General features: G+C 39.3%; 1 protein-coding gene across 1 annotated transcript in view; it reads right to left on the bottom strand.

The window, feature by feature from the left end:
• ptprua (protein tyrosine phosphatase receptor type Ua) overlaps positions 1 to 18,648 on the bottom strand; it is a 217,789-nt gene that overhangs the window by 145,508 nt on the left and 53,633 nt on the right. The window contains 1 exon segment of the mRNA XM_057354219.1: positions 7,399 to 7,527. Coding sequence (XP_057210202.1) covers positions 7,399 to 7,527 — 129 coding nt within the window.

Below are 18,648 nucleotides of genomic sequence, written 5' to 3'. Positions count from 1 at the left end.
GACGTGAGGACATAATCAAATGTAGTTTCTTAAAAGACAACTGAACCGCCAAAGGAGTGTGCTGTAGCAAAAGATGAAATATTTTGAAGCAAACGGTCGCATGCTGGAACATCACAGCTGATGTAACACATACTGTGGTGTAAGTTCTTGTTTGTAAATGCTGAGCACGTGTGCTATCACTGCATCATATATCTGACAAAAGACAGCTGTTATTTTATGCTGGAACGACACGTTCACAAATGGTTTTTACATTCATGTAGTGTAAACTGCAACTTGATAGCATCACAGTGTAACGTTTGCCTCTCTGACGCCATCTCGGTTTATAACATGAAACTGCAGGTTATTTTATGTCTACACGGGCTGACAGTGACGGCGCTGGGGAGGGGTTAGGGGTATGCAGGGGCTATAGCCCCGTCAGAAATGTGCTTAGCCCTGGCAAAGCACCCCCGAGGTTTAACGAATATGCTTTATTAGAGTGTAGAGAGTATATGTTTATATAGAGTGCTGCAAATAGCCCGTCTTGTAAGCGGAGGCTATACACGCTCTGCTAGCGTCTCCAGTGGCGTAGAGTGTAAAGCCTATGTTGACTACTTCCTATCGTTGCAGGTTCGAATCTGCCTCATGCCTACTTTTTCCCCATCACATATCAGATATGTGCCATTTATTCTTGATAAAATGACAAAATATTGAAAAGTGGCTAACAAGTGTTTAATAATAAAGTTGTAGGGTATGGTTGGGGCGAACGACTGGCAACGTAACTAAACAGACCTGATGGGCATTTGTCCCTCCTACCAATGATGAGTAGTCCCACTGATGATATTCTATATAAAATATTCGTACTTTATTGATTTTTATATCATTACAAACAAGCTAACATCTGAAATGAAAGAAAGAAAGAAAGAAAGAAAGAAAGAAAGAAAGAAAGAAAGAAAGAAAACGTATTTTTGGATAATGTCTGATTGGCGTCTGTTGTCAAGACTCTGAGTTTGTGGTTGGCTGCCCAAAAAAGGTCAGAATGCATGAAACAGCATGTTACCTCCACTTTAAATATTATTATTATAAGCTTAACCTTGTGAATCGGGGTAAGTCCTTATTTATTACCTCAATGTGAAACACCTCATGTTTCCCTTATGTCTAACCTGTATGAGAGAAATTATGGACATTTTGGCTAGATTCATTTGAAGAAAAATGTTGCAAGTCAAAACCGTTTTGCAGCTTGTTGAATCCAGAATGTTGTGAACGGGCCCAACAGTTAAAGTGAAAATGCCAGACTCGCTGTACATCAAGAGCGTAACCTGACTGGAGGAAATTCTAAAGCGTGACCTCCATACGACATGAGTTTTCCACGCTGTCTCGTTCAGACGCCAGAACAAGCGCGGCATTACGCTTATTAACTCATCCTCTTATTCCAATAATGTATTCAATCCATTTCTCTAATCAAAGCGGAGTGCCGGGAAAGAGCAAAGCAACAAGCCAGCAGACAGAAAGCTTGCTTATTACACCTTGACATCAAAGACAGCCGCACTTCTTCATCAACGCAAACGAGCATCTCAATCTCATCAGAAAACAAGGGCAAAATTGGCCCGTGCTAATGTGCCATTTAAATGCAAAGCTCCATTTCAGTGTCGCTCGCTGAGATTTTGCCGTTTTTGCACCTGATCTTCAAAGGCAGCGTGTCAGAGCGCTGGAGCCGGCTCGACATGTTCATGCACTCGGGGGCGACGGAAAGAGCGGCGTACCGCCCGTCTGTTTGAAGTCAAACTTCATGAGCAGAACACTGACACGGATCTCTTACAGCAAAATCTTCAATTACAAGCAATGGGTGGTCTACATAAACAATGTATTACGAAGAGATTTGAAGGAATAATTCACCCAAAAATGCACTTGCGGTGAAGCAACATCATTTTGAGAATGGTGCCGAGTATTGTTGAAATCGCCTAAACATCGAGTCGTTTCGCACCCAAACCAATCACAGTACCTGAAGAAATGTGTGAGCTGCAGTGCGATTTCAAACTGGCAGCGCCTGAATCTCTGGAGGTCAATGTCAGCGCTCATGTAAAGCCAAATTGGATTGAGGGGGTGTATGTTGTACCTCAATCGAAGCAGGTCAGATTCACCAGGTCTTTATTTTCAACGTTTTTCTGGTAGTCCTGCACAACGGCCGCCGTCGTCCCTCTGTCAATCTGTGAGTTCATTGGCATGCTGTACATACCTCAGTATAGATCAATACTATTGAGCAAGTAGCGCCCAATAAACTAAGCTGTTGTCTCAATTGGAGTGTCTTTAGCAGCTCTGATAGAATTTAACCCTCCACATAAGTGCTGCATTGCACGGCCACTCACACACACGTCAAAACAAAGAGCCGCTGATTGTTTTCAAGCCCACTGAAATGGATTTAGGATGGTGGTCCGTGTCGGGGTGGGCAGCGCAACCAGAATTACAGATTGCAGTATGACTCATTTTATACCATTGTAAATATTTGAGTAAATATTTTAACCAAATAACAATGTGGGAGTGCCTTTTATTTTGAAAAGTCGACGGATTCAATATTATGAAAAAAGTTCATTTTAATTTAACTCGACGGACTCAAACCGAAGGATGATTATTCATAGCAAATGGACGATAGGTCCATCATTAGTGCAAAACACTAAAAACAATTCAACTAAACTCTAAATCATGACTGGATAAGCCACATTCAAAGCTAAATAATATGGGACCGTCTATCTAGTACACCGACATGGGATTGTCAGGCTGGAACAGAGAGACTCGGAATTCTCTAGAATGTTTCTGTGTGACATTGAATGAAGATTTGTCTGTTCTGATATTAAAGGGCTTAGCTGAACCCGTAATAAAAAGTTCTGTCCGTAATCCTTTGCCGATGTAGTGCAGCCGACACAAATACATCTGTTCAGTTTACTGATGAGGCAGGTTGGGATGTTGCTAGGCAACCAAAAAAAATGGTAGACTGGTTTGGGACACAATCCACATATTTTCACATGAATCCATTATCCTTTGTTGCTCTCATTTCTAAAAAATCCCATAGTGCAGTCCTGCTCACGGATCGCCACAAAATATATATCTACCAAGTGACCTATATCACGCTCTATACAGACCTATAAGCATATTATTTCATATTCATGTTGGACAATCATATAACTTGACGAAATATCCAGTCACATTATGTTGCTAGTAGTTTTGTGATGTAAAATTGTAGGAGATAGGTATTGGCCGTTGATTGGTAATGTTTGCAGTGTCCAATGGGCACTGAACGTCTGCTGTTCACTGACATCTTCACAAACCTCTTCAAGAAGCTTATTTTACTGGCATGTTGATGAACGGTAAGGAAAGAACTGCTGTGAGCTGCCAGCGTTAATCTTTTATATATCTTTATTCTATATTATTCAATCCACCGGGAATTTGTAATAAATAATATATATTGTATATTATATATATTACAATATATTGTAATAAATTAAATGTCTTACTGTTCCTGTCACATAAGTATGGAATAATGAAAGAAAAAAAACACTTTAATGTGCCAAGCCATCAGAACCGAACCGAAAACCGTGGATAAAACCGAGGTACGTATTGAACCGTGGGTAAGCTGTATTGTTGCGTCCCTAACAGGAGACATCCATATTTTATCTACAAAATATCCACCAAGCACTAGGCAAATTTCATACATAGATATGGAGATATTTTCTGCATGTAGAGATCCCACGGTGACTCTCGATCGGGCATTTTTACCACTGAGGTCACGCTACTAATAATCCATCACCATAACAATTCTGTCATTGTCTATTTTTTATTAAAAAAAATAATTTCCAAGATAATTACGTGTCAGTTAATTAGTTGTGTTATGTATCGTGCTATCATCCTGACATTTAGCAAAAGTTCCATTTTCGATTATTAAAGCTGCAATGTGTTACCGTAAAATAAATTTTGAAACATGAAATTACAGTTTTGTTTACGTACTTAACACACACTGTAAAAAACTGTAATTTTACAGATTTTTTTATGTAATAATGAAATGCAAACGTACAAGAAAAACAGGGGAAATGTACAGGAAAAAAACTTTATTTTACACTTGATTTCCGGTGCCCCAGCTGCCAGAAAATATCAGTTTTTTTGACAAGATCTCTTCTTATTTTACAGTTTACTTTTGAAATACGGTCAAAAACTATAAAATTACAAATTTACAAGAAAAATGGGGAAAACTATTTAATAAATATCCTTATATCCTTTAATTTTACAGGGGAAAAAATACGGAATATTTCTGTTTTTCCAGTTTACAGAAAATATCGTTTTTTTACGGAAATTTCTTTTACAGTGTATGTTAGAGCCAAGTGATGTCAAACTGATATTTCCAACAAAGTTGTACCCAACAGCTCAAACTATATATTGCTATTATAAACTGTTCTTATAACCGAAAAAAGTAACAGATTGCAGCTATTGTCGTCCTCATAATTGAGGCCTGTCTGCTTCGTGATGATATTTTCACAAATGTGTATGTTGATAAAGTTTGTCAGACACATTGGTATTGTGATGGTCAAAGGGTCATGTTTTGTATATACCAGCTAACAGAAACCCTGAAGCGCACATCAGCAGCCACACATATTTATACATCAGGGGGCATATTACAGAAGGTTTCTTATCTTAGGTCTTAACTTAAGTTATGACACGTTAAATTAGGATTTTTCACAAATCTGTATTACAGAAGCAAATCTTAGCTTGATTTGGGATTCCTATCCTATCTTACAAAATCGTATCTTATCTCTAGTTAGGAAATCTTAAATTGTGCCATCAAGCTCGGTGCTGTGTTCCTGTGCTAACTTTAATATCATCTTGCGCGGTATATTCTGTAATTACCTAAAAGTGTTTTGTCAATTGTTACACATCTTCAGGGTCCTCCAGGAGTCTTCCATTAAACTTCCATCATTTTCAAGTATTAATCAATGTAATGCCATTGTTGGACAGCGCAATTGTGAGCGTTTTTTCTATTCGTTTTGAAATCATTTTGAAGTTAGGACAGCTGTGGGGTCGTCCTCAAGTTAAGACCGTTTATTTGTCAAGTTAAGACGCTTCTGTAATACCATTTTCCTATATGTAGTTAAAATAAGATTATGCACTAGGAAGTGCTGTTCTGTAATAGCTTTTGTCCTAAATGAGGTCCTATCTGAAATTACTATGGTTACCAAACAGATTTTCAAGTTATGATCGTTCTGTAATACGCCCCCAGATATAGATTATAAATGCAATGTGATTTTGTTCTTTCTCTTCAAGCAACTTGTGTATTAATGGTGAAACGGTCTAAACTTACAAAACTCAGTGCTCAGAGTCCAAGTAACAGCACTCTAGCACACAGTGGACATTACTGAAGACACTTCAGCTGAAAAGAGTTGCCATGACAATCCATCCGTGGGGGTCAGGATAAAATGAAGACACTTTTACATCCTCTTAAGAACATGCCAATTTCCTATAGACCTCCCGCAGCACGAGGAGTGTGTTATACCAACAGCTCAAACACGAGAGCATGGTGCTCGCGATGGCAAGGTCATGGGTTCCATTTGGATGGAAAGCATGGAAAGTCACTTTGGATAAAAGCATCTGCCAAATGCCTGAGCATTTCTAAAGCCGTCTTGCTGTCTGTTGTCTATATAAACAGAGACCTATGGTAGCATCCAAATGACCTATACAGAATAAGTCGGTTATTTAAATCAGCCATATCACATATGTGACCCTGGATCACAAAACCAGTCTTAAGTAGCTTTGGAACATTTTTAGTAAAAGACAAAAATACATTGTATGGGTCAAAATTATCGATTTTTCTTTTATGCCAAAAATCATTAGGATATTAAGTAAAGATCATGTTCCATGAAGATATTTTGTAAATTTCCTACCTTAAATATATAAAAACTTTATTTTTGTGAGTGGATGGTCTGCCACAGTGCCCCTGATTAACAACTTCAAAGGCAATTTTCTCAATATTTTGATTTTTTTGCGCTCTCAGATTCCAGAGTTTTAAACGGTTGTATCTCAGCCAGATATTGTCATATTCTAACAACTCATATATCTATAGAAAGTTTATTTATTCAGCTTTCAGGTGATGTAAAAATCTCAATTTCGAAAAATTGACCCATAAGACTGGTTTTGTTGTCCAGGGTCACATATGAGATCTCTTTAATAAATGATTTCTCCATATAGACCAGTGCATTATGTTATTTTAAATACACTGATGCGCAAAACCTCTTCAAGAAACTTATTTTGCTGGCATTGATGAGCGGTAAAGAAAGAACTGCTGTGAGCTGCCAGCGTTAATATTTTATATATCTTTATTTTATATTATTCAATCCACCAGGAATTTATAATAAATTGTAATCATTTCAATTGGTAATAATTTCTTACTGTAATAAATAATATATATTGTATATTATATATATTACAATATATTGTAATAAATTAAATGTCTCACTGTTCCTGTCACATAAGCATGGAACAATGAAAAAAAAACACTTTAATGTGCCAAGCCATCAGAATCGAACCGAACCGAAAACCGTGGATAAAACCGAGGTACGTATTGAACCGTGGGTAAGCTGTATTGTTAAATCCCTAATAGGAGACATCCATATTTTATGCACAAAATATCCACCAAGCACTAGGCAAATTTCATACTTTCTGTCTCTTAGACCAGTTGTTCTCAAATGTTTTTGTTGTAAGTCCCCCTTTGTGTAGAGTGCATCGTTTTGCGGCCCCCCCCCCCAAATAAAGACTTACAATTTTCAACTTAGAATTTTAATTAAACCAAAAACATATTCAGTTATACAATGCTGAAACATCAATTCATTTAGTTGGTGGTGTTATTTTTCTTATGTTTGATAGCATAAAATCTATGAAATATTTCATAAAATGCCATAAAATCTGTGGCCCCCCTGGATCCATGTTGGGGCCCCGGCCAGGTTGAGAACCACTGTCCTAGACATCAATGAGATTAAATGCAAAGCAAATGTAAACTTCTGCTGAAGTCTCATCTGTGTCTCAGATATTTCTCCTGAGAAAAAAAATCTCACCAATGTTCCCATTAGAGTTGTTCTGCTGCCAAATAAAAGATATTTCCATTTATAACCAGCACATTCCTTGACTGCCTTCTTTGCAAAGCATTCTGGGATTGCTTTCTCCACAAAGGATACATGCAATCTGGCTTCCTACTGTTTGTAACTGTTTGCCTAGAGCGCGTCTGTGATGTCTTAAAATGCTGCGTTGGCAGCTCAATCCAATCTTCGCTGAGAAGCGCAACTGTCAACAGTTGCATGAAATATGCCAGATGCAGCTATTTCACATACAGATGAATGCAGAACCGTACAACAGTCATCATGTTTGTTTATCACGCTGAAAACTCACCCCGTGTCAGGTCAGAGGTCACGTGCGGCCAGCTGTAGGTCCGCATCAGCTGCCAATCAAAATCATCTTCCTCTGCCTGTCTGTATTCACAGAGACCCGGGTCCGAGTCTTCCTCGAATGTGCAGCCCGCTGCAAAGAGACAAGAGTACGTGAAAAAACACTAAAAGAAATGCAGTGACTCTGCTCTTTTAACACCCAAATTCATCTATTCAATCTACATAGACTTAACATTTACAAGACTCCTTTCCCAGTCCACACAGAAGTTCTCTCAATTTAAATTTAAAGTTACAAAACGTGTCTGTATCAGTGAAGCGCTATTCAGAAACACGTTTTTTCCCTCAAGAATCATTTCCAAAAGGCAACTAGCTATCCAAATGATTTGAGGGGTGTGAAATATTACCAAAAAATGTGAAATATTTATACATATAATACACAACAAGCTCAATACCATTCTGTATGGCCTATACAGAACACATGCAAACAGATGATCCTCAATACAGACAGCATCCAGAAGGCAATCTGCACATAATCATATGGTTTGGTCCCCATGATTTACACATCCATACATACAGTACTTACAGCCCATCAATATTGTATTAAATAAATCACAAATGCACTGCCTCATTCTCCTTCATCCACTGATGTCCGGCAAAACCACTTTAAGAGGAAAACATCTTTCTCTAACTACGGTAAATCAATGTGCTGGATAAATACTTTCATGTGCAAACGCAAATAAATTGTTTAGCAAAAGGTGAATTAGCAGAGCAGGGGCTCATTTTGCTCATCAAATTTCCGCAGTTTAACTACAGCAACACAGTGCAAAATGCTTCACTGTGGAAGTATAAAGGTTTAACATTTATTATAAGCCCAAAAAAACACACAAACAAATAAAACAGAAAACACAACATTCTAGCATTGCACAAATTTAAAAGCCTCACAGCAGAAGGAATAAAAGAGTTTCTATACAGATTGCTTTTAAGTTTAGGCGTACTATCACGTAATTTTATTTGAAATGTTGTGATGTTCACATAATATGACCGTCTCTGGATGAATCATTCCATTGAACAGAAATCGCAGACAAAACAAATACATATCAAATGTAAACTTTCTGAACAAACTCCAGTTTAGCAGTTATTTTAGTTTCAAATTCATTTTTGAACACAATCTGAAAACTTTTTCAAAAGAATAGATGGCAGCTCCAGGCAGATGAGGTATTTCTCTAAAGAACTTTATATGCTTTGAGAAAAAAGGAACCTTGGGGCTGTTTTTGAGTAATTAAATATTCGACACAAAAACACAACAATAATATATGAGACGAGTCGCTCACGAAGAAGAAATCTAAAGCTTTGTGGGTATTTTAGCTAATCGAAGTCAAATCTGTGTAGTTGTTTCGTCTGAACATCAAACAAACCCAATCCACACATTTCACACAGACGCAGAGAAGTGAAGTGATAGTGCTGTTCAGCTGAATGACAGGACTGAAGGTCACATCTACAGCGCTCTCCATAACGATGAGGATTTTCTCCACAGTTTTAGACTTGTAATCAAACAATTCATGAGTGCTTAAAGGGATACTTCACCCAAAAATAATCACCTTCGAGTTGTTCCAAATCTGTATAAAAGTCTTTGTTCTGATGAACACAGAGAAAGATATTTGTAAGAATGCTTGTAACCAGACACATCTTGCCCCCCATTGACTCCCACAGTAGGAAAAATCACTTTATCTTTTTTTGTTTTGTTCTGTTGAACACAAAATCTTGAAGAATGTAGGACAGAAAACAGTTCTGGGGCACTTTTGACTACCGTTGTCTTTTTCCTACTATGGGAGTCAATGGGTCTCAAAATCTGTCTGGTTATAAGCATTCTTCCAAATATCTCTCTCTGTGTTCATCAGAACAAAGACATTTATACAGATTTGGAACAACTCAAAGGTGAGGAAATGATCACAGAATTTTCATTTTTAGGTGAAGTATCCCTTTAAAGTGAAAACCGTTCTCAAGACGCACATGTTACGAAATCTCCAACTGTAAGAGGAAAGTCAAGAAAAGAAACATCATGGCTCTGTATGATACGAGATATTGACTACACAGGTCCATGTCACTGCTTTGAGGAGGATTTCTGTACAGGGTAATGACTAAACCAATTGATCACCAAAAACAATCAAAAGCCACAAAACCTCTCGCATGTGACGCGATATCCTCTCAGGCCAACGCATTATCTAAACAGCTTTCTCCAGCTTTTTGTCCCTCTTAATGACATATAATGATGCCTGTTTGCTCTGTGTGTTCAGCCCACGCTTGATAAAGACGGGTCACTGGACCAACAACACCTCACCAGAGACTCTGAAACCCATCACCTGACACTAATAATACTGGAGGATCATGTAAAAACAGAAGCATCTACATTGTTTCAGGTTACATTAGATGTGCTAAAATAATAACCAGACACATGGAGTGATCTCACTCACCGTAAACAACATCTCAATACACACACTCTCAAAACGTATCAACTCCCAACACTTGATTCTGATGTATAATATAATGACATTAAACTGACATCTAATGCCGGGGCCTCACCAAAAGATTTTTTTAAATCTCTTACTTTTTTTTTTAAAGAGTTTCAAACTGTGAGAGACCACAAACACGAGGAAAAAAAATCCTAGCACACCACACACCAACAGATTTTCAAACGGTCTTGACTGTGAACACAGGAAATCTCGCAAATTCTCGCGAGATTTCAGAATAAGTTTTTTTTATTATTTCACTCTATGTTTATTATATTTGTGTTCAATATAAACAAATGTGTCCATAACCTTTTATATGGTTTTAAAAATAGCATTTGTCGTTGAGAAATTGCTCAAGCAGCGTCGTCTAAAGCATTTAAGGTGGCACAGCACTAGATATAATTTTATTGCAACTCAAGTATTGTTGTATTTATGTCTTCACAGTAATTAAAAAAGAATATTAATACCGTTTTGTAAAAAAATACATGTAGCTGCTGACATTATCACCTGAAAGAGTCTATTGGCTCCACTGGACCTATTTTTTCTGTTCCACCTTAAAGCATCCGCACACTCGGACTCCTACCACTACCGTCACTTGCACACAGCCTGTTTTTTTATTGAAATGATTCGTAATTGTGTTGATAGTGTTTGTAATGCTTTTGACAGAAAATTGACAGAATAAAGAAAAGAGTTTGTTGAAGTGATAACTAAGGTTGTTGTTATACTTCTGTCAGCTGGCTTTCTAATAGGGTATTGTTTTGATCCACTTGACAATCAACAGAGTTCTTGTGCGTTTGTCCTCGGGGTTTCCCCCACACATCAGGATTTCTGATCGTAAATATCCAACATGTTTAATAATCGTGATCGGGGCGGCTCCGATGTTCTTCCGATCAGGTTCATTCACTCTTAACACGCATCACACCACAGGGAAATCTGATAAGATCATCTTTAGAGCCGTTTAAGATCATCGGGACTTTACCTAGGACTGTCGGAAGGGGAGAAATCGGCCCGATTACCTTGTGGTGAGGTCCCGGCATAAGGCAACAGGTTTCCCGAGTAGCTGTGCTAGTTTTCTGTCTCTCCTATCACTCTTCTTGTGTAATAAAATAATGTAGATAATGGCTATATTTACGAGGAACAGCATTCATCTCCCTCCAGAACTTGCACTTCAAAGGATCTGCCCTTCTAAGTGCGTGGGGCACATAAATGCGATTGGAATTCACCTGAAGATGTGATAATAGCGTTTAGTTTCTTGCACAGATCAGTTTATTCGCTTTATAAGACAACAGTTTAACATCACAAGGGGCAGGGATTACTTTTGTGTTGAATATATTTGCATTTTTGACTTTCATTGATTTGTGTCATGGTTCTGCTTCCTTAGTCATGTTTTTCTTGGTCCTGTAGCAGAGCCATGACAAAGTCTTTGGTTATGTGTGGAGAGAAACATATTATTGTCCGTTTGACAGTAATATACGTTCTCTCCAGTGTCTTGTCATTGGCCCCGTTCCTCTCGTTTCCTTGTTATCTTTCCCTAAGTGTTTGATTACCCACACCTGCCCTGTGTCGTTATCCCTCGTTTGTGTTTCCCTATATATACCCTCTTGTTTCTTTGTCCTGTGCTCTTGTATTACGTATGTGTATGTGTTCATGCACATGTTGTTGCCCTGTGTTGTTGCCCTGTGTTGTTGCCCTGTGTTGTTGCCCTGTGTTGTTGCCCTGTGTTGTTGCCCTGTGTTGTTGCCCGTGTTCCTGTCCATGCCTAGTTCGTGATCTGTGAGTTTTGTGTGTTTGCTTTAGTTTTATCCTGCCTTGTTTCTATTAAGACGTTGTGTTGTGTTTTTCAGTTAGGGTTTTGCTGTTCTTGTTTTACCTTTTGCCCCACGTTGGAAGTCTTTGTTTTGTTTATATAGATTCTTAGTTTCGTTTTTCCCCCATCGAGGGTGTTTTGTTTTGTGTTTTTAGAATAGTCTTTTTGTGTTAACCCCTTCACTGCTGCCTGCAATTGGGTTCTTTCCTTCATTGTGATTCGTGACAGAATACAAGAGCCATACTGAACCCAGCAGGCAGCATGGCCGACTCACAGCGATCCCGCCTAACCCACCGCCTTTTCGGGATCCGCCAGGGGAGCCGGGCCACCATGGACTACATGGACGAGTTCCTGGACGCGTCAGCAGATTGGGTGTTCGGTGAGGAGGAGCTTGGCTTCATTTTTAATCGTGGCCTCACCGAACCCCTCTCCCCTAGCGAGATGAGGATGCTGGGTTCCCCCAGCTTTGACAACCTGGTCTGGATTTTGGCTGACCGGGACAACCCTGAGTCCATTGCACCAGCCCGGGCTTCCCGCCCGCTAGCTACTGTGCCAGAGGGTCCTGGCCATCGCCACATTGGGGAACTCAGTCCCTCCTCCGCCCACCAGTCTCCATGGACGGCGCCGACGGAGGGAGTCGTGGGACTCCCCGTCCGACTCCTCTAGCACGGAGCTAGTCGTGCCCCCCACCGCTTCTCAACAACCGGCCACATATCCTGTGGGCCGGTCCAGGAAGAAGAAGCTGAGGAGGGGGAAGTCCAGCCCGGTGCAGCCGGCGTCCAGCCCGGTGCAGCCGGCGTCCAGCCCGGTGCAGCCGGCGTCCAGTCCGGTGCAGCCGGTGTCCAGTCCGGTGCAGCCGGTGTCCAGTGTCGTGTCCAGTGTCGAGTCCAGTCCGGTGCAGCCGGCGATCAAGCCGGCGTCCAGTCCGGTGCAGCCGGCGTCCAGTCCTGTGTCCAGTCTTGTGTCCAGTCCTGTGTCTAGTCTTGTGTCCAGGCCGATGTCCAGGCCGATGTCCAGTCCGGTGATCCAGCCGGCGTCCAGTCCGGTGATCCAGCCGGCGTCCAGTCCGGTGATCCAGCCGGCGTCAAGCCATGTCCAGCCGGCCTTCCAGCCGGTCCCCAGTCCGGCAGCCAAGCCTGCTCCCTGGGAAATCCCAGGGCCAAAGACTGTTCCCCCCAGGACTCCTCCTAAGTCCCCCAGGACTCAGCGCCCTCGAGCGCAGCCGGGGACTGGGACTGTTCCCCCCAACCCTTTTGGTTTCCCCCGTGAACTCTTGTTTTGCCCCACCCCCCCTCCCATGTTTGTTGTTCTTGTTGTCCCACCCAAGTCCCTTTGTTATTTTGTCTTGTCTCCCACTTATTCTGTTCTCCATGTTTTGTCTGGTCTTGTCTTTGTCTCTGTCTCAGTCTTCCTTGTCCTGTCCGTCTACCCCTTGGTGAGCACCTGGAGGTGCTCATTAAAGGGGGGGCTTCTGTCATGGTTCTGCTTCCTTAGTCATGGAACCCACATCTTGGATGTACTGGAGGACAGGGGATGAGTAAATTAACAGCAATTTCATTATGGGTAAACTAATGCATTAAGGAATATAAAATACAACTAAAAAGACATTATCCCTTTTAATTTAATATCATGAAAACGCAAAAATACTGGATGCAATATTTGTGTGCATGTTTTAATATATGACCTATAAGTAACAGCAACAAAAAACAGCATAAAAGTAACAAAATGCAATAAATAACAGAAGTACAAAATAATAGGAGAAATAAGGATATGGGGAAAAAAAAACTGGCCCGCATCCTATTTATACTTTTGGAAGAAAAGTAGTTGAAGACCCCTGCCATATAAACTGCTCTTGAACTGCTTGATTATAGTCTCAAAAGATCAACATTGATATTGCACATTTTACACATTAAAACTCAAAATAACTCATAACTAAAATCAATCAAATAAAAAGTCAAATTTACAGTTGGCAGACAGTCTGCGCGCTTCATTTGTGCTGTTGCAAAAACTGAACACATTATTTCCCCTTATTTCATGTTTGCTATAATAATAAAATGAGAACCGTGTACTTAATTAATATCCACAGTAGCTTATTTATGGGAACATTGTGATTACAAAAATTGAATGTATGTTCTTGCTAAGATTGTTGTATAGCATACTGCAGGTCATGCATATTACATAATATTAAAATAGTTACAGTATATATTTTCTTTTTATTTCCTGACTTCTTTATTCCCCAAACTTTGCATATTGTTCCCTTTATCTTCAGATATGTACTGTAGAGGTACATTATTGTTACAATAGTTATGCTGTAAAATGAGTTGCAAGCCGTAATCTAAAGCGTTACCAAATAATGTTAACTAAACTGAATATTTCATGTTAACAGGCTGACAGTCACAGGTTATAGAAGCTGTTGTATGAGACTCAATAACAGATAGGTGACAGGTGCAGAGCTGAGGACGGCCAGCGGCGGCTAGTGAACCTCAAGATGGTCGTCCCAGAAGATGGTTCATCTTTGGAGTGCACTCTTCAGTCATGCGAGTGCAGCTCCAACTGAATGAAATGAGGAAATGCTCAAATTCTGAAAACAGGGCATAATATTCATTCTAATCTTAGCAAATAATAAATCGTGAACCGGTTTCATATCACCCTGAATGGGTTTATTTGTCAGTGAGTAAACTAAGCAATAACTTCTTCCTAACATTTTTGAAAAATAAAAATAGGACCAATCACTTCTATATAAAATGTATGATTTGTATTTAATGAATCTGTCTGATTACATTCAAGATAAGTAGGAAATAGTACACTGTGCATTTTAGCATAGTCAGTGTGTTTGTATTATTGCCATAGAGAGATTTGTTGATTATAACGGTATCGGTGGAGTCAAAACGAATTCGATCCGACACAATCTCACAATTTATTGTGTTTCATATAAATTCACACAATCTCATTCTAGTGTTTTACTACATTCTGTTTACACGCCAGGGATGGTTAGGTTTAGGGGTGGGGCTTTATCATACGTTTATCCTAATAGTCATATGTTTCGTAAAATTCACATTTTATATACTGTATGTACTGTAAACTCAGCCTCAACATGTAATGTCATGTAAAATGGAAATAAAGGCTTGGGATTGAAAGAGTCAAAGTCTTTAGTTAAGGATGTGCATCAGCTTGGCTGTGAATCGTGTGAAGTCATTGCAGGCAACTTGGCAGATTGTACACAAGAAGGTGGTAACTAACAATAACTTCTCTGGATCTTACAGTACATATGAAATATTAATGCCACATTCAAAACAGATAGAGGGTTGCGGAACACATGAACCGCAGAGCAGTGTTAGTCACGTCTAGATGAAGACACATGAAGAACCACAACAGAAGCTTATGTTCAAAAGTGAGTGAACTATGCATTTGAGTTTGAGAAAAAGCCAGCAGAATTGAAAAAACACAGTTTTCTTCGTTCTTTATTATGTTGCGTACGTGCAAATACACCTCTTGTCTTTGTAAGGAACAGAAAAAAAGCCTTGAATATTAAGGTGCCCGAAATGTCTCTTTATTCCCAACCAACACGAACGCACGTCACATTGTAATTACACCTTCAGACTAAGTAGAATTTCCCAGAAGGACCCGAAGGCAGCGTAAGACAAGCCCAAGCCCTTCATTGTGTTTTTGAAAAGGTTTAGCATGGATCCATCATCAAGACAGAGTCGCTAGCGGATTAAATACGGATTTTTTCGCAAAGCTACAAGAACAGGGCTCTCGGGCGAGACTTTTAGTTTCTTCTGCTTGTCAAAATGAAACAGCACAGACAAGCGTATTTCATCAGTTTATAATCCGCAGCTGCCATCGCCGGTGATTTAAGAGCAGGATTTGCTCATCAATCCTCAGTTTTCTGTAAAGAAACTCAATGTCAGGGTAAACACAGCTTAGAGTCAGAGAAGTGTTATCACCAGACGCTGCTGGCCTGCGAAAAGCAAAGATAATGATTATTACAGAAGATCTCTAGAGCTTTTATCAGAGCAAGCACGAGCGGCGAGAAATTATGATGTCAAAGATTATTATCACTCGCTTTGTCTTTTTCCTTTCTGCTGGTGTGAAGTATCACAGCCGATCGACTTCAAACACACACCCATTCCTCTTCACAAGTCAGAAACAAACACTACACAAATACACAGAGGCGGATGGCAATCAATGCATTGCAAATGCGTTCCGATGTCATTGCTAAAAATAACGGACAATATGTGAGGATTCAGCTAGCGACAGTTGAACTCATTTTTAACTGATTACTGTTGACCAACATTCTCTTTCAGTTTCTTCAAAGATGTAAAAAGTGTTTATGCTAGTACCTGTTATAGCGCCCCTAGTGGTACTGTTGCATAGAACTGCATTCTGACACACAACGACCCACTCGCACAGACGAGGCTTGAGGGTACAGCCTAAAAAGTTTAAATGCGATTTCACGTGAAACAATTTACATTTAAAAAGTACATTTCAAAGCTGTTAAATCAATGAAATATACTGTTTAAGTTGAGTAAATCTGAGTAACTCTATAATATTTCTATTATAATTCACCAAAAATATTAAGTCTATAAACTTGTGAATTTTAGATGAAAATGAACTGTTGGATTTTTAAAATAAATGTTTGAGCTGTCTTACTTAAAATAACCTGACATGCTCTGTAAAAGTTTTTGTTGTTTCCACATATTCACCGTATGTTGCTGTTAATTTATGCTAAGCGGGAAAATCTTAAAATATATCATATGCCATTGTTTTGTCTCAAGATGTTATATATTTCTAAAGCGACTTAAATATCCAAATTAGGGCTGTCAAATGATTAATCGCGATTAATAACATCCAGAATAAAAGTTTGTGTTTACATAATATATTTCTGTGTTCTGTGCATAATAATTTTGTATTTATAAACACATACACATACATACATATATTTAAGAAAAATAAAAAATATAAAAATGCATCTATAATTTTAATTATTGCTAAATATAAATAAATACATGTGTGTGTATGGTTTTATAAATACAAAATGAATATGCACAGAACACAGACTTCTATTATGTAAACACAAACTTTTATTCTGGATACGATTAACCGCGATTAATCATTTGACAGCCCTAATCCTAATTTAACAAAAACATATAGGCCCTGTTTCATAGACAAGGTTTAGCCTAAACCAGGACTATGCCTTAGTTAATTTAGGCTATTTAAGTCGCTTTTATTAAAATCCCGTAGAAAAAAACATTACTGATGTCCATCTTGAAACAAAACAAGGGCACTGACATATTTTAAGATACGTCAGGGCCAGTTATTTTCAGTTAAAACAGCTCAAAATTAATTTTAGTCTGGGACTAGTCTTAAACCTTGTCTGTGAAACCGGTGTCTGGTTTAAGCTAAGACGTGCCTGTGAATCCTTGTGTGTGTTCACCTAAAAACTTGTAAATAGGGTACATTTTTAATTCATGGGGACTTTAAATAAATAAAAGTACATCAAATAACCTGCAGTTATTCTTGTTTTAAACATTATAACAAATGTGACTCAGGCTGAAGTCCCAAAATCTAATGATGAGCTGATGAGCATCAAAGCTTCATTTCAAGCATGTTCTTTACTCAAGTCAAGTTTAAAGATATCAAGGTTATATTTTCACAGAATGTTTCTTACATTATTTTAGAAAATCACACATAGCAAGGTTTTTACAGACATGGTCACAAATGTTGCCATGTCTTTTAAAAACATTTGGATAACCAGTACGCTAACGGTCAGATAAAGGTTTTATTTTGGATCACAAGAAAAACAAGACTTGCCTCCTCCTGCAAGTCATATGGCTGCGTTGGGTTTCAGTTAGTGCATATTCATGTTCAATCCTGTGGTATAACAGCGTGATTTCTGAAGGTGTAAAGAGGCTGAATGAATCTGTGCCAGTCTCTGCTCACGGGTTACACCGAACGAGACTCCAGGGCTCTTTCTCTCTTTCCCGTTCCATCTGTTTCTGTGAATAATGCAGAGGCATGATACCGCACGCGTCACAAGCTTTACTGTTCCTCTAGTTATCTGTGCTTTCTAATGTTTCAGTCCAGGTGTCCAGTCATTTTTTTAGACTCCAAAACAACACTCAGAAATGTCCAATTTGACAACAAGAGAGCATTATTCTTCCACAACTCAGGGTGAAACACAATGAAACATTGGGATATCAGGAACAGAAGAGAAAGCAAAGAGTCGGTCTGTGTGAGAGGTGATGAAAAGTTAAAAGAATTAGTAACCTTGTTTGAATTCAGACGCAGAGAAATATATTGCAAATGACACACAGGATTGCGAATTAATCAACTATAATACATTTTCATTTCATATTGACCTCAACTGTGTTCTACTGAAATAGTATGAAGCTTTGATGGTGTGCTTCTGCAAACACTTCATCACGTTCTCATTATGTAAAACCGTGTGTTTACAGCTCCGGAAAAAATAATTGGATCTTAAAATCTCTTTCAAATGCATGCGAGAATCAGTAGACCTAAGCAAACATCCTCATATCTGTTCCGTTTAATCTCATGTGTGTAGTGAGATGTTCCTAAGATTTCTGCTGCTCAGACTGTACATTAGACAGTTGCGTTTGATCGTCTGGCTCCGTGTGACCATGTGGGATGTTTACGGCACGATCTGCTCCCCCGAGGCAGCGCTAGAACATTTCGCACGGTCCACGAAAACCCCCGAGCAGCGCTCCCCGCTGAAGTGTCAAACACGATAAACGAGGATGAGAGAATTTCTGCCTCTCGCTTCTGATCCGGGAGCTGTGCTAATTAGTAATCGGCTAAACGAAAACCAGCCCGACACAGACACGCGCGCACAGTCAGCTTCAGAAAAACAGGGTCTAACTTCACACGCCGAGTCTCACGTCGGCGCACGCCGGGTGTGGTGAGACACAACAAAGTGTTG

Source organism: Triplophysa rosa, linkage group LG16 (assembly GCF_024868665.1).
Source record: "Triplophysa rosa linkage group LG16, Trosa_1v2, whole genome shotgun sequence".
NCBI lineage: Eukaryota > Metazoa > Chordata > Actinopteri > Cypriniformes > Nemacheilidae > Triplophysa > Triplophysa rosa.
This window is presented reverse-complemented; position numbering and strand designations above follow the sequence as displayed.